The sequence below is a fragment of the Magallana gigas genome, chromosome 4 (assembly GCF_963853765.1).
Source record: "Magallana gigas chromosome 4, xbMagGiga1.1, whole genome shotgun sequence".
NCBI classification, from domain to species: Eukaryota; Metazoa; Mollusca; class Bivalvia; order Ostreida; family Ostreidae; genus Magallana; species Magallana gigas.
In genome coordinates, this window is record NC_088856.1 from 44,537,223 (window position 1) to 44,551,426 (window position 14,204).

General features: G+C 32.0%; 1 protein-coding gene across 2 annotated transcripts in view; it reads right to left on the bottom strand.

The window, feature by feature from the left end:
• LOC117692474 (uncharacterized) overlaps nucleotides 1-14,204 on the bottom strand; it is a 47,148-nt gene that overhangs the window by 19,504 nt on the left and 13,440 nt on the right. Inside the window, exon 4 of one of the 2 annotated variants that reach the window (XM_034480277.2) lies at nucleotides 10,169-10,195. The exons of the other annotated variant lie outside the window; for it this stretch is intronic. Within the exon in view, the coding sequence (XP_034336168.1) occupies nucleotides 10,169-10,195 (27 nt within the window). The remainder of the gene's footprint in view (nucleotides 1-10,168; nucleotides 10,196-14,204) is intronic. 2 annotated transcript variants of the gene reach the window in all.

The following is a 14,204-nucleotide window of genomic DNA, read 5'->3' on the forward strand; positions in this document are numbered from 1 at the left end:
TTTGCAACAAACATAAAACCCACACAAATTTTAAGTGTGCACATCTGATCTGGCTAAATTTGATAATTTTTAATATTTTAGGTAGGGAGGAGGAGGAGTTTCTGTCAGGAAAAAAAACATAAAAAAATCTAAAAGAAATTCTTCAAACCTAGATGAATAAAAGTTGACTCTTTACAACTGATATTATTTGTTTAATGATTTAATTAATAAGCAACAAGAGTCTAGTTGATATTATGTTTATAATGAAAGTCTCTCCGACTAAAATGTTTCTAAATGTTTCCATACAGATCATGCTTGGATCTATTCGCTAAATATTGCAATATTTTTGTTTGAAAGGGTTATTTTCTGTGTTTAAAAAAGGACGTGTTAAGTGGATTATTCTTTGCTGAAAAAATGAGTCCACTAATAGAGATATATTTTAATTATGACCATTCAATTTTGAAAAAATTGTCACATTAAAGCAAAAATCATTTTTTTTCTTTTTACGGATACATTAAGTGCATGTGCTCCAACACCTTTTTTTCACTACAATAAGCAAAAATAATATGAATAACAAGATATCTATCAGGCAATGCTCACCAGTGATACTCCATCTCAAAATTTCAACCATATGACAGACCAACAGACGACGAAGGGTAAAACAGTATACCCCCTCTTTCCTATTCATGTATGTGAAAGTGGCATTAGAGCAACCCTTGTGCTCACTGAATATACCTTTTACTGTTGGACTCTTTTTGTTCATATTTAATATAAAGAAATTACAAGTCAACTATTTCAAATGTTTAATTTTTTGCTCTAATTTAGAGCAAAAAATTAAACATTTGAAATAGTTGACTTGTAATAATGATAAGTGTCCAGCATTTCTTGAGAGATTACTTTTTCCTATCAGCATCAATTTTGTACTTTAGCTTTCCAACTTCCCACCTTATTTGTAAACCCGGAAAATTATCTCAGATAGCCAGAACATCCAGTCTATTGACAATTAACATCTGATTGCATATCTTAAATGTCATACAGGCATGACCTTCTATTGAATTACTGAAGTTTCTTGTAACACATTTTAATGGTTAGATGAAAAGAATTTTATAATTTATAAGATTAAATGAGTAAAAATAATATGAAATACAGCAATTTCTATATGCCAATTATATCATAGTCAGAATGATGAGTAAATACATATTAATGAGAGTGAAATGGAGAATTATTTTAAGTGAGATACACTCAAACAACAAAACTGTTTCCCACACCAAAGAGGTATTATAAGCTGACTACCATAATGTCTAAAGAATGTCATTTACCATTTCTAAAATTAAAACTACATATAGAAGGCACATTCTTGTTTATTTTTGTTTTCGACTTAAAATTTAAAGCTGAATGCTACTCATAAATAGGCACCTGTCCGCCAATACACAGGTAAATGAACCCTTCAATTTTGTTGCACCTGATTGCACACCTGAAACTTGTGGCTGCTGTGTAGTTTCTTTTTGTGGTCTAAGATTAGGTGTGTTTATTTCTTGTTTTATGACCATTTTATGCTTATACAGGTGAATCTCAATCACACAAGCTTCAGGGGACCATGATTAAACTTTTCGAGATCAAGAGTTCGAGAGATGGAATTTTTTTAAAAATCTGGAAATTTTTTTCAGGTCATTTTGGTTATCAAATTATAGTAGCCGGAAATTTATATGTACAGACCCTGAAACGTGCGACTACACCAGTTGCACGGTTCGGTTCGTTATGCTTTTTGAACGGTACGGTTCGCTTTTTGATCGGTACGGTTCTTTTTGTGAACGGTATGGTTCGCTTTATGAACGGTACGGTATGGTTTGTGAGCGGAACAATTCGCTACTTGCAGGGTATGCTTTGCTAAAAATAGCTGCACGCTTTGTGAACGGTTTGCACGCTTTATTAATGAGGTAGGTGTGGCCTGAACGCTTTGATTTTTCTCGATACATATTTTTTTTAGTTTTTGCTCAATCTACTTCAGCAAGGTGGTAATCATGACAAGAATTTTTCTTTATTTATATGATATATTACAAATGTATTTCAATCTATTGAAAATCAGAACTTCCATCCGATCCCCCGTGTTTGATACGTTGCATGAAAGGTGTACTCAGTGACAACCGGAAAGCGGGGTTAATTTTAAATTTGATTAGTCTGTTATTACTAGTACATGTATTTAATTTAAGATAAATGTAATCATATATATATATATATATATATATATATATATATATAAATTAAGATAGATTAAAAGAACTGTTTGACTTTAATCCGCTATATTTTTGTTAATTCAGCGAGCTGATGATAATTTTACAAAGCATCTTAAGTATTTATTTCTATACATGTACTTAAATTGAAGTCATTAATATTTCTAATCTATTTAAAATTGCTATGAAAAATTGCCCCGACTTTATTTCGATATTTCTTTATAGTTTCCTTTATCGTTGTCTTGATTTTCGCCTAGTTGTTATTTTTACAAGAATATTTCTTTCTTTTTTTTTTTTATAATTCATATGATCATTCTTTATTGAGTACTACTGTAGTACTATTGCCAATCAAATTGTCCTAGAGAATAGACGATGTAAAATTAGACGATGTAAAATTACATGCCGTTAATGATAAGCTTATAATAAAAGATTAACAATGAATTTCAGATAAGAAATCTTGAAATCAGCTGTTAAATAGTTTTATGACATGAATTTTTATTCATTTAAATATCGATTCTAATATGATTTTCTGCACTTGTTCGTATACACAGATCATACCTACATGTAACCCGTCATCGCTTCTTTTAACTGAACTAAGATCGCATGTATAGTCAAAATATGACTACCTTATTAGTTTTTGTTTTTCTAATAAACTATACATGTACATGTAACATTATTCTTTTGATATGTACAGTGATGTGCCATTAGTGATCATTCAAATTCATTTCTATTGCGTCACCTTTAATTTTTGGTTGCGTTTACCGGCGCTCTGCATGGTTTTTAATAACACCGTCCATATTGATAAAGCCTGACTATATTTAACACGTATTAACGTGACTGTCACTTGTCATAATTACGTATCAATAATATTTTCATCTGCTGTGGTTTTCCCTTGAAAACAACATGGCTGCCGTTCGTCGAGACTTGAGTACAGAATTGAAAGAAGTTATCGTTTCTTTGTATCTATCAGGGTTAAAACATTCAGATATTGCACGAAGGTTAGAGATACCCAGACCTACAATTTCATCTATAATTGACCGATATAGAAAGCGGGGAAGTGTTGAAAACAAACGTCGGAAAAGGAAGCATGCTAAGTTGAGTGACAGAGACAGTCGTAAACTTTTGAGGTTGGTGAAGGAAAACAGAAATAGAAAATAATCCGACATCACAGCTTTGTTTAATGAGAATAGGGACTCTGTTGTTTCAAAAAGAACTGTTCAGCGAAGTTTGTACAAGCAGGGATATTTTAGACGAGTTGTTCGGAAGCGCATTCGAATTCGAGAAGCGAACAGAAAAGCCCAGCTTTCTTGGTGTAGAGGAAACAGATTTAAAACTGTTGACAATTACTGGAACCGAGTTATATTCAGTGATGAATAAAGTGGATGTTGGAAGTGATCGTATATTTGTCTTGAGAAAGGTCGGCGAAGAGTGGATGCCATGATATCTATCGACACCCCCAACGCCCAAGTTCAGTTTAATGATATGGGGTTGCATTACTTTCGATGGTGTGGGTACTGTAACTGTTCTGGATGGTAATATTAATGCCCAGAAGTATATCAATATTATTGATGAACAACTATGGCCTGTTATCGCTCGTCATTTTCCAAGGAATAATTACATCTTCCAAGACGACAACGCCCCCATTCACAGAGCTCGAATCGTCCAAGAATTCAAGGTGCAGAACAACATGCATTCGATGGAGTCCAGATTTAAATATTATAGAAAATATCTGGTTAAGACTCAAATGTGAACTTAATAACAGCAATGAAACATTTATGTGCAAAAATCAACTGGAGGCGGCCATTCGTCACATCTGGGTAAACATCCTAACTGACTATGTGCAGAGCCTATATAGGTCAATTCCTAGACGGATACACAGAGTACTAAGGTCAAAGGGCTACATAACAAAATATTAAGGTAATTTAAAGTGTTTTTCTATTTTATTTCATCATTTTCTTTTTCCAAAGCGTCATGTTACTATGGTGGCCATTTTGAATTTGGATGATCACTAATGGCACATCACTGTACTTTATCTAGTAACAAAAATAATACAAGGGAAAAAGACTCTGGTCGCAAGTACATGACTTATATAATCATGAAGTCGGAAGGAAATTATTGTTGAATAATTTCAAATAGGAAAACTTTTATAAATAGGGATTTCAAAAAACATAAAACAAAAACGTTTTTATTCGATAATTTTCTTCTAGCCATATAGGAGGAGCCAAGTAGCACGCGGCGCATGGCGTGATCTGTACTATTATACTTAAACTGATTGACAGGCAAAGCACATGTCCTGAGTCCTGAGATAAATTCCGCTCAAATGGCCAACTTTAGAAACTTAAGGACAGACGAGACGTCCCTAAATTTTATATAAATTTCCTTGATATTTTATTCTTTATTTATTAACATTTAAACCTGTTCATTCCCAAAAATTCAGGGTAGTCATTACCAGACTCATTTCCGAGCTAGAATATTTTGAGTTTTCCTTAAAAATAGCATGCAAAATGCATTTGAATGCTTGTAATTAAAGTCATACTTTACATTTTCAAATATATACTTTATATCTTAATAAAAAAAGAATCATATTACATAAAAATATAATAATGAAATAACGAAGTGGAAATCTTCACATTATGGAGATAGGAAAAAATAGAAAAAATTGAAGATATGTCGCATGCCCTAATGTCGAAGTTGGCATAATTGCATTACGACTATGGTAATTGCTGAAAACGTATCAATGATTTTAACCGATTTTGAAATAATAATATAGTTCAGTGATAAAACTTTAATTTAGTATTATAATCAGCACACAAGTTCTCGTTCTCGTTCTCTCTCTCTCTCTCTCTCTCTGTGATTTTTATTTGTATGAATTTAATTCATTTATTTTAGACTCATGGTTTTCACAATGATTTCAACACAATGACTAAAAGTTTGTACAATAGACGATGTATTTACATTGATCTCGACGTTTAAAATTTTAACTCTATTTCACATCACATATATTAGATTGAAAATAAATTTAAAAAGAGCTGTGTTTTTGCTTATATGTACTTGCATAATGTTATTATCTCATTCAACTATTTACAATGTAATTAATAAGTTTTTTGGTACATTAATGTACCCGGTAAATGATATTTTTATCGCAAGTTAATATGTTTGAAAATCCTGCATGTATAGAGTTGCTAAATTGTTCTACAGATAGCACCAATAGTCTTACGTGTAGTTATTTGTGTACCTGTACATATCTACGGACAGTTTTTTTTGTTTTTTATAAATTAAGAAAAGCCATGAAACTAACAAAGTAGAAATAAGATATATTCAGACTATACACACGACAGATTGTAATGGGTTACCTAACAAGTGTCTGTGGAAAGGTGTGAATACCGGCATCTCGTGTACACCTGTTTAAGCGTCCAAATATAGTTGTAAAGTACAATACTGTGGTTTCATTAATATTTAAGGGTATCAATTTTTGTGGATAAAGTAAAAATCACAGTTTTAAGGATACGTAAATTCATGGCCAATGACCCTATCAATACAAAATATTAGTAGAAATTGCAGTTCAATGAATATTTAATTTCAAGGATAAACTTAAGAACGAAATCAACGAAAATTGGTATTCAACGAATATTGATGAAACCACAGTAATTGCTAAAAAACTAAATTAGACAATAACACCTGTTGTGTATAGAACCCAAGATGAAAGACACTGCTGTATAATAATAATTTTCTAAAAAGACCTAAAAAGCTTTATACTTGTCACAAGATGTTAATATTCACAACCATATAGATCCATAATTAATTACATTTCTATGAATATTTATAATTTAATAAAATGGTAGTTTATGTATGCATATAATATGTACATGTAGGATCTAAAACTAGTATTCTAGTATGGTTATAAACACTATGATAGAAAAAAATGAGCAACCACTTCGAGTAATGATCAAGAGTGAAAAACAATGAAATATGTATAACGAGACCCATGTTTTACTTTGAGAGATCAGGAGTAAATTTGCTTAGTTATATAAGAAAAAAATCGAGACCATGATATTACTTCAAGAGATCAAGAACTGCGAGAGATCAAAGTTCGAGCCATCAAGTGTCACCTGTAAAAGATGCAATAAACTGTTCAGTTGATGTCAACATCTTCTTAGTCATTAACAAAGTATAAAATAGTAGATAATTTCATCAGGACCAAAGCAGCGATAAAAGACATATCTCCACATAGGTGAGATCTCTAAAGTGAAATACTTTGAATTGTCAAGAAGTATGCAGCTGTAAAGAGAGTGGTGATGAAAGAGAAGTTATGTATGCAAAATACAGTGCCTTTTATGAGTAGTGTTCAGCTTTAGAGCTTGAATGGGTGTGGGTGGGTTTTATTTAATTTTTGAGATATTAAGTGTCATAGCTTTGGAGATGCATCTTCTATGGGAAACACTTCACACAATTTATCACAATCTATCAGAATAAACTGTTCATGATTTAATTCAATAACTTAAGTACATTAAATCATTGTTTTTTTCTAATACAGGAACAGTCAGGGGTGAGACTGAATTCCATCATTTTCAAAAATGATTTCTAATCATTAACGTGATCTCATGTAAATGACTGAAATTTATCATTTTTTTGAATAATTATGAAGAACAGTCATAACTATTTGGAGTTTATGTTGAAATATGGAGTGACCTATGAAAATGAATATGACTGTATTTTATCATTATATATCAAATTTGTAGGTCTGGGCAAACTTAATTATCTCATTTATATATAGTCTTACGGGGCGCAAAAATCTATTTTAGATACAATTGTTATCTTGTTTGTTTGTCTATTAATCTCCCTGTGACATAACTTTGATAATGCAAATATACAACTTCTGTTAAGCGGAGAACATGTGCTGGCTATGTACGAAATCAGTATAAAAGTGGGCGTCCTTATTATCATATCGAGGAGATTCAAGAAATCGTGATGACCCCCGACTATAAAAACAAATTCATACTTGGTAACAACATACTTTTATTTAACGCAAATACGTAAAGTTGCAATTTAGATGTTGACCATTTCTGCAAATCGAAAGAAAAAATCATTTTTTTAAAGTTTATTTTCTAGCAAATATCGCATGTCCTTAAGTGCAGTCATCCTTTATACTTATGCAATGAGTTGTCAATAATCAGAGAGGCAAAGTTAGGTTTTTTGTACACAATGTAGCTTAATAAATGGAATAAAAATCTTGTAATGCTTTTAATACTTCAAGAAACTCATTTCTTATGTGCATTTTGAAGGCAGTGCTGAAGAACAATCTGGACAATTGCCAATTTGGACGATCGCTAGAAGACTACCTAGCATAAGCTTGACGCTTTAAATAGAAAATGATGCATGCTATGTGTTTAACCATCCATGTTTTAGCAATAACAACTGCTCTATCTTTTTAAAACTTGTTTATGCTAATATGAGTACACAAATCATTTTCTATTCTTTAAATTCTATTTTATCTCAATTTTACTGTTAATGCGTCTTAGACATTTGAATCCTTATGATAACAAGAGGCCCAGGGGCCACATCACTCACCTGAGCAACAATAGCCTTAACTCTGATCAAATTAGCTTTATACAGTATCAAAATCAAAATATCTTGACAACTAAGGACAGTAAATCTTGCTAAAAAAAATTAAAATCTGCCAATTTTTATCCACATTATTATCCACCACGATTTTGTGGCCCCACTTTTCTCTAGCCTAGGGAATCATGGTTTCATCAAACTTTAATCTGCACAACCTGTGCTTTTACACAAGTTACTGCTTTTCAGACTGAAAACTTTCCCAGAAAATTTTTAAAGATTTTCTCTAAATATTCCTATGTAAAAATTCATCCTGCCATTCCGGCCCCGCTCTACCCCCAGGGACTATGATTTAGCAAACTTGAATCTATACTATCTGAGGATGCTTCCACTCATATTTGGGCTTTCCTGGCCTAATAGTTTTTGAGAAGAAGATTTTTAAAGATTTTCTCTATATCTTGCTCTGTAAAAATTCATCCCTCACTGTGGTCTCACCCTACCCCGGGGACTATAATTTGAACAAACTAGAATCTACACTATCTGAGGATGCTTCTAATCAAATTTGGGCTTTCCTGGCCTAATAGTTTTTGAGAAGAAGATTTTTAAAGATTTTCTCTATATATTCCTCTGTAAAAATTTATTCCCCGATTGTGGCCCCGTCCTACCCCCAGGGACCATGATTTGAACCAAACTTGAATCTACACTATCTGAGGATGCTCCCACGCCAATTTGAGCTTTTCTGGTCTGATAGTTTTTGAGAAGAAGCTCTTTAAAGATTTTCTCTATATATTCCTGGTAAAAATCCATTTCCCTATTGAGGCCTCGCCCTACCCCCAGCCTGGGACTATTATTTGAACAAACTAGAATCTACACTACATGAGGATGCTTCCACTTTAATTTGAGCTTTTCTGGCCAAACAGTTTTTGAGAAGATTTTTAAAGATTCTCCCTATATATATTGCTTATGTAAAACTTGATCCCCCATTGTGGCCCCACCCTACCCCCAGGGACCATGATTTGAACAAACTTAAATCTACACTACCTGAGGATGCTTTCATACAAGTTACAGCTTTTCTGGCTTAACAGTTTTTGAGAAGATTTTTGAAAAATACCAACAAATTTTCAATAATTCTAAATTATCTCCCCTAGAGGGCGTGGCCCTTCGTTTGAACAAACTTGAATCCCCTTCACCCAGTGATGCTTTGTGCCAAGTTTGGTTAAAATCTGCCCAGTGGTTCTGAAGAAGAAGATGTAAATGTGAAAAGTTTACGACAACGCCGCCAACGCCAACACCAACAACGACAGACAACGGACAAATTTTGATTAGAAAAGCTCACTTGAGCTTTCAGCTCAGGTGAGCTAAAAACATGACTGGAATTAAACAATAATCCACGTCAAGCAGCCATTAAATGTTTTGAATCTTTGGTATACCGAGCACGATATTTTTTTCCAAAAAATTTAATTCAAAGAATATCATGACAATTCTTAATTTTAGGTTTCAATATTTTTTAGTTTAAAGCCTAATTTATGGAGATATTACTTTCAACATGATTTGGTTTATTGTTGACAGAACACAAAGTTTGACCGTGTGCCATGACCTCATTTTAGCAGGATTAGGTTCTAAATAATTCTTAGAAATAAAGAAATATATGACTTCTTCTTATTTAAAATTGTTTAAAACAATTGTTAAATTTAGTCTATTATATTTAATAATTATATGACATTAAATAACATAGCTATGGAAAAAGACTTTTTTGATTGACCCTCGTATTTTATGATTTGAATTTAAATGAACCTTATATCGTCAAGAACAATTTTTTTCTGAAATTCTGAATGTTTAATGCAAACATGCATTGCATGTTTCAATGGAAGAAATGTTAAAGTCGGGAATTAGACATACATCACTTCTAGTCCTTTTCAGGTGGGTTAACATATTAATAATTCTTATTATATAAGATTTTATTTCCATTTTTTTAAAATTATTAAATTAATTTTAATAGCATTAATATAAAAAAACATTTCTGATTTGAATTTTAGCATGTTTAGGTAACTGCTAATTAACATTTATAGACCTTTTCAATTAAATATTCTATTTTAAAGGACGCAACTTCATTGAGATAGTTCTTGTGAAATCATTTTTGTTCTTGACAGTCAATGTTCGTGGGAAGACAACATTTCCTAGGTTCATGGTAACATAATATCTTTCGTAAACAAATATCAAACAAATGGTTGATTATATGCTGTTGGGGATGTAAATTTGTGGGCAAGTGCTACCAAAGAGAGCCACGAACATTGGTCCCTCATGAACAATGATGATTCCAATGTATAGGAGACATTATGACAGTCAATAATTCTGCATATATTAAGTTAGAGTCACAACAGCCCACTCACAGAATACTATACCTTACAATCATGGAAGTCCAAAGTAAGCTAAAAAGTACATTAAAATATTCTAAGTCCAAAACGCTATAATATAAACAATCTTTAATTTGAACTTGAATTGATTGAATGTCCATTACAACACTAGGATTAGAGGATATCAAACATTTCAAAAAACAATGTGCATTATTATAATACTATTTGATCTTATAAAACCCCAATAATGTTCATTTTATGAACAAGAACCACTGACCTAAAATGTTGTTGTATACAGGTATATAAAACCTATTATACTTACACATTATCTGCAAGTTAAAACAAAATATTTTGTATTCTAGTGACAACAAATATTTCCCTTGGCTGCACCTAAGGTAACAATTGCAGTCTTCAGTATATTCAGAATTTTAATATACCCACATTGTTGGAAACCCACAGCTGATTAAGCGGGCATTTCTCTTTCCATCATCCATGGGTCTGTTTAAATTTTGACACAAGTTGATTGGTGGCTCATATTACACCTTGAGAAAATTGGTCCAATCAACAAGTCACTTTTAACGCTCATTTATTACAGTATTTAATTGGCGATCGCAGAATGATTTGTATTGATAGCAAGGCTACAGAAATGCAACCTTTGACAAGTGGCCCATGGCCTCATTGCTCACCTGGCCAACAATGGCCACAATATAAACAGCCTTATGGAGTCATATAAAAAATCTGGACAATATAGTATAGTAAATGCTTGTATAAAAGGGTTTTCAATTTTTTTCCTAGATATTCTTAGCAAAACACGTCGCCCCTTTGTAACAGAATGATTTTATCATTATATCACATTGGTTTTTTCAAGTTTTGATGTCCAGTGTATACAATAAATAGGAATAGTGTTAAATGTTACATATATATATCAAAATTATTCGATGGGTGTAAGACTGGGGGGGGGGGTGAATCCTTAATCTATTTTTTCCTTATCATCCTATGCAAAATTTTATTTGTGGTATTCCTTGTTGCTCAGTCTGAACCAATCGGCATAACTTTTTCCGGAAACAAAAACCTTGTGATGGCAAAGCTAAACTTGCACAATTTTGGTAAGTGTACGTTATTTTATGTAGCTACATATGAGTAATTTCACCAAAATATCAACAATTTTACTTTGTAATATGATTCTATTCAGTTTTCCCTTTAAAGTATGTAAACAACACAATAGGCAGAAGTAAACTTAAAGTGTACAAAAGTCTTAATAGTATATAGCATGACGCCATCTCACATCTTAAATGATTTCCCAGGCTATCAGAATATAAAACTGAGACAGATTACACTTGATGTCTATCGATTGAAATAAGTACCATTGTATGCAATAGAGCATATGGATAATAAAATAAAAAAAGACAACGTATGCATGAACTGAAATGAAGGATTTTTGTATCAAAGGGATATATTTGATATATATACCTAGCTATAGTCTGTTCTGATATAATATATATAATAAATATATCTTTCAATAATGTACAATTAATATCGATTAAAACGAAAATTCAAAATGGGAAATGTTTGTATGCTATCTTTTCTCCATCCAAAAGTACTCGTGACACCTTGCAAAATATTTTAACGTTACCACCCGGGGTACTTTCATGTCTTTTGAATTGCAAAATCCCCTAAGCTGTTCTATTTTTGGTTGTGTATAGAAACCTGAAGCGGTAGAGAGTGCGTTTCAAATCACATAATCTAGACTTAAATTTTCATTCTAGTGAATGGTGGTAGTTTCATCTTTACTAGCCAAGGGTTTCTGATCTGCCCCACTCCTCGCTAACCCTTGGCATATCTTGCTATCAAAAGTCGGGATTCTTTTTGAAACGTGATCCCCTAGCCTATTTATAAATCAGCCAAATGATGAAAGATGTCGTACTTTTAAGTCATTGGTGCAGTAATGGCAGCCTCCAAAGACATTGATATTGACAAGTTCAAAGAATGTTTTGATGTCCAGTGTATACAATAGGAATAGTGTTAAATGTAACATATATTTCAAAATCATTCCATAAATAGGAATAGTGTTAAATGTTAGTATATATATATATAATTATTCGATGGGTGTAAGACTGGGGGGGGGGGGGGGGGGGGGGTTTGAATCCTAAATCTATAATTAAATTGCATGCCTCTGTTGATACAAAATCAGGTGTACTTGTTATTGCATCATTGCATGCTACATGTATCATAAAGGTTTTCTGAGCTATGTGTGTTAGAAAAACTCGTGAATAAACAATCATATATGTAAATACCTTTGTGTTATGGAAACATAGATAAATGTATATATGTAATGATCATTACAGTTTTCCTGTTTGGATCAAATGGTTTAATCTGATGTGCATAATTATAAACATGAATGTTTGTATTACATATAACTATACTTTTGTTTATTATGATTCTCATCTAACTTTAAAGATATTGTTGAAAATATCAAACATGATTGTAATGCTGTTACTAAGGGTTTATTTAGTAAATTATTGAGATAAAATTCTGTATTTATATAGCCACACATGTATTTTATGCAAATGTACCAACATTGAAGTTATTTGCAGTTTTAAGCTGATTGCATGCATTCTGATTATTTGATAACACTAAAGCTTTTTTTGATTTGGAAAATTGATTTTCTTTATAAAAGTAACAGTGTTTTATAATACATATTGGGTACAATGCAATTGTATGTGTATATGTTTTATAATGATAAACACTGTTGATTAGGTGTTGATTATTTTGAAATGTGGTAGATAATAGATAGATGATATATTTTAAAACTGCTGATTTAGAGATTAGCATTGACATGGTTATTGATAACAAGATATCTGTGAGCAAATGCTCAAGAGTGATACCCCCGCTCTGATGTGAATATGCAAAATAAGCAAAGTCAACATTTAACAGAAAGCTGGCATCCGATTGGTACAGAAATATATCCCACAATATGGCATGCCTAAACAAATAGTGTGTTAAAATTTCAAGCATCTGCGATAAATAGCTGCTGAGAAATCTTTCACGAAAATTTGTTTGAAAATTTTGGCTAAAAATAAACAAAGTCATTATTTAACAGGAAGTTGACGTCCGATTGGTACAAAAATATATCCCACGATATGGCATGCCTCAACAAACACTGTGTAAAAATTTCAAGCATCTGCGATAAATAGCTGCTGAGAAATCTTTCACGAAAATTTGTTTGAAAGATTTGGCTAAAAATAAACAGTCATTATTTAACAGGAAGTTGACATCTGATTGATAGAAAAACATATCCAACAAAATATGGCATGCCAAAACAAATAGTGTGTTAAAATTTCAAGTATCTGCGATAAATAGTTGCTGAGAAATCTTTGAAGGAAATTTTTTTGAAAATTTTGGCTAATAATAAACAAAGTACTCATTAAATAGGAAGTTGACGTCTGATTGGTATAAAATAAATCCCACTATATAGCATGCATATACAAATACTGTGTAAAAATTTCAAGCATCTGCGATAAACAGTTGCTGAGAATTCTTTGACAAAAATTTATTTGAAAATTTTGGCTAATAATAAACAAAGTACTCATTAAACAGGAAGTTGACGTCCGATTGGTACAAAAATACATCACACGATATAGCATGCCTATGCAAATACTGTGTAAAAATTTCAAGCATCTGCGATAAACAGTTGCTGAGAATTCTTTGACAAAAATTTGTTTGAAAAATTTTGCTAAAAATAAACAAAGTCGTCATTTAACAGGAAGTTGATGTCCAATGGTACAAAAATAAATCCCACGATATGGCATGCCTTAACACACACTGTGTAAAAATTTCAAGCATCTGCGATAAATATTTGCTGAGATAAATGCGACAGAAATTTTGGATGCTACAATCGACAGAAGATTTTGCTTTTCTAGCTAAACTATTTTTGAAAAGAAGATAATTGAAAGATACTAACAAATTCTTAATTATCTCCCCTTGATATAGAGAGTGGCCCTTTATTTGATAAAATTTGAATCCATTTCTTCTAATGATGGACCAAGTTTGGTTAAAATTGGCTCAAAAAAGAAAATTGTAGAAG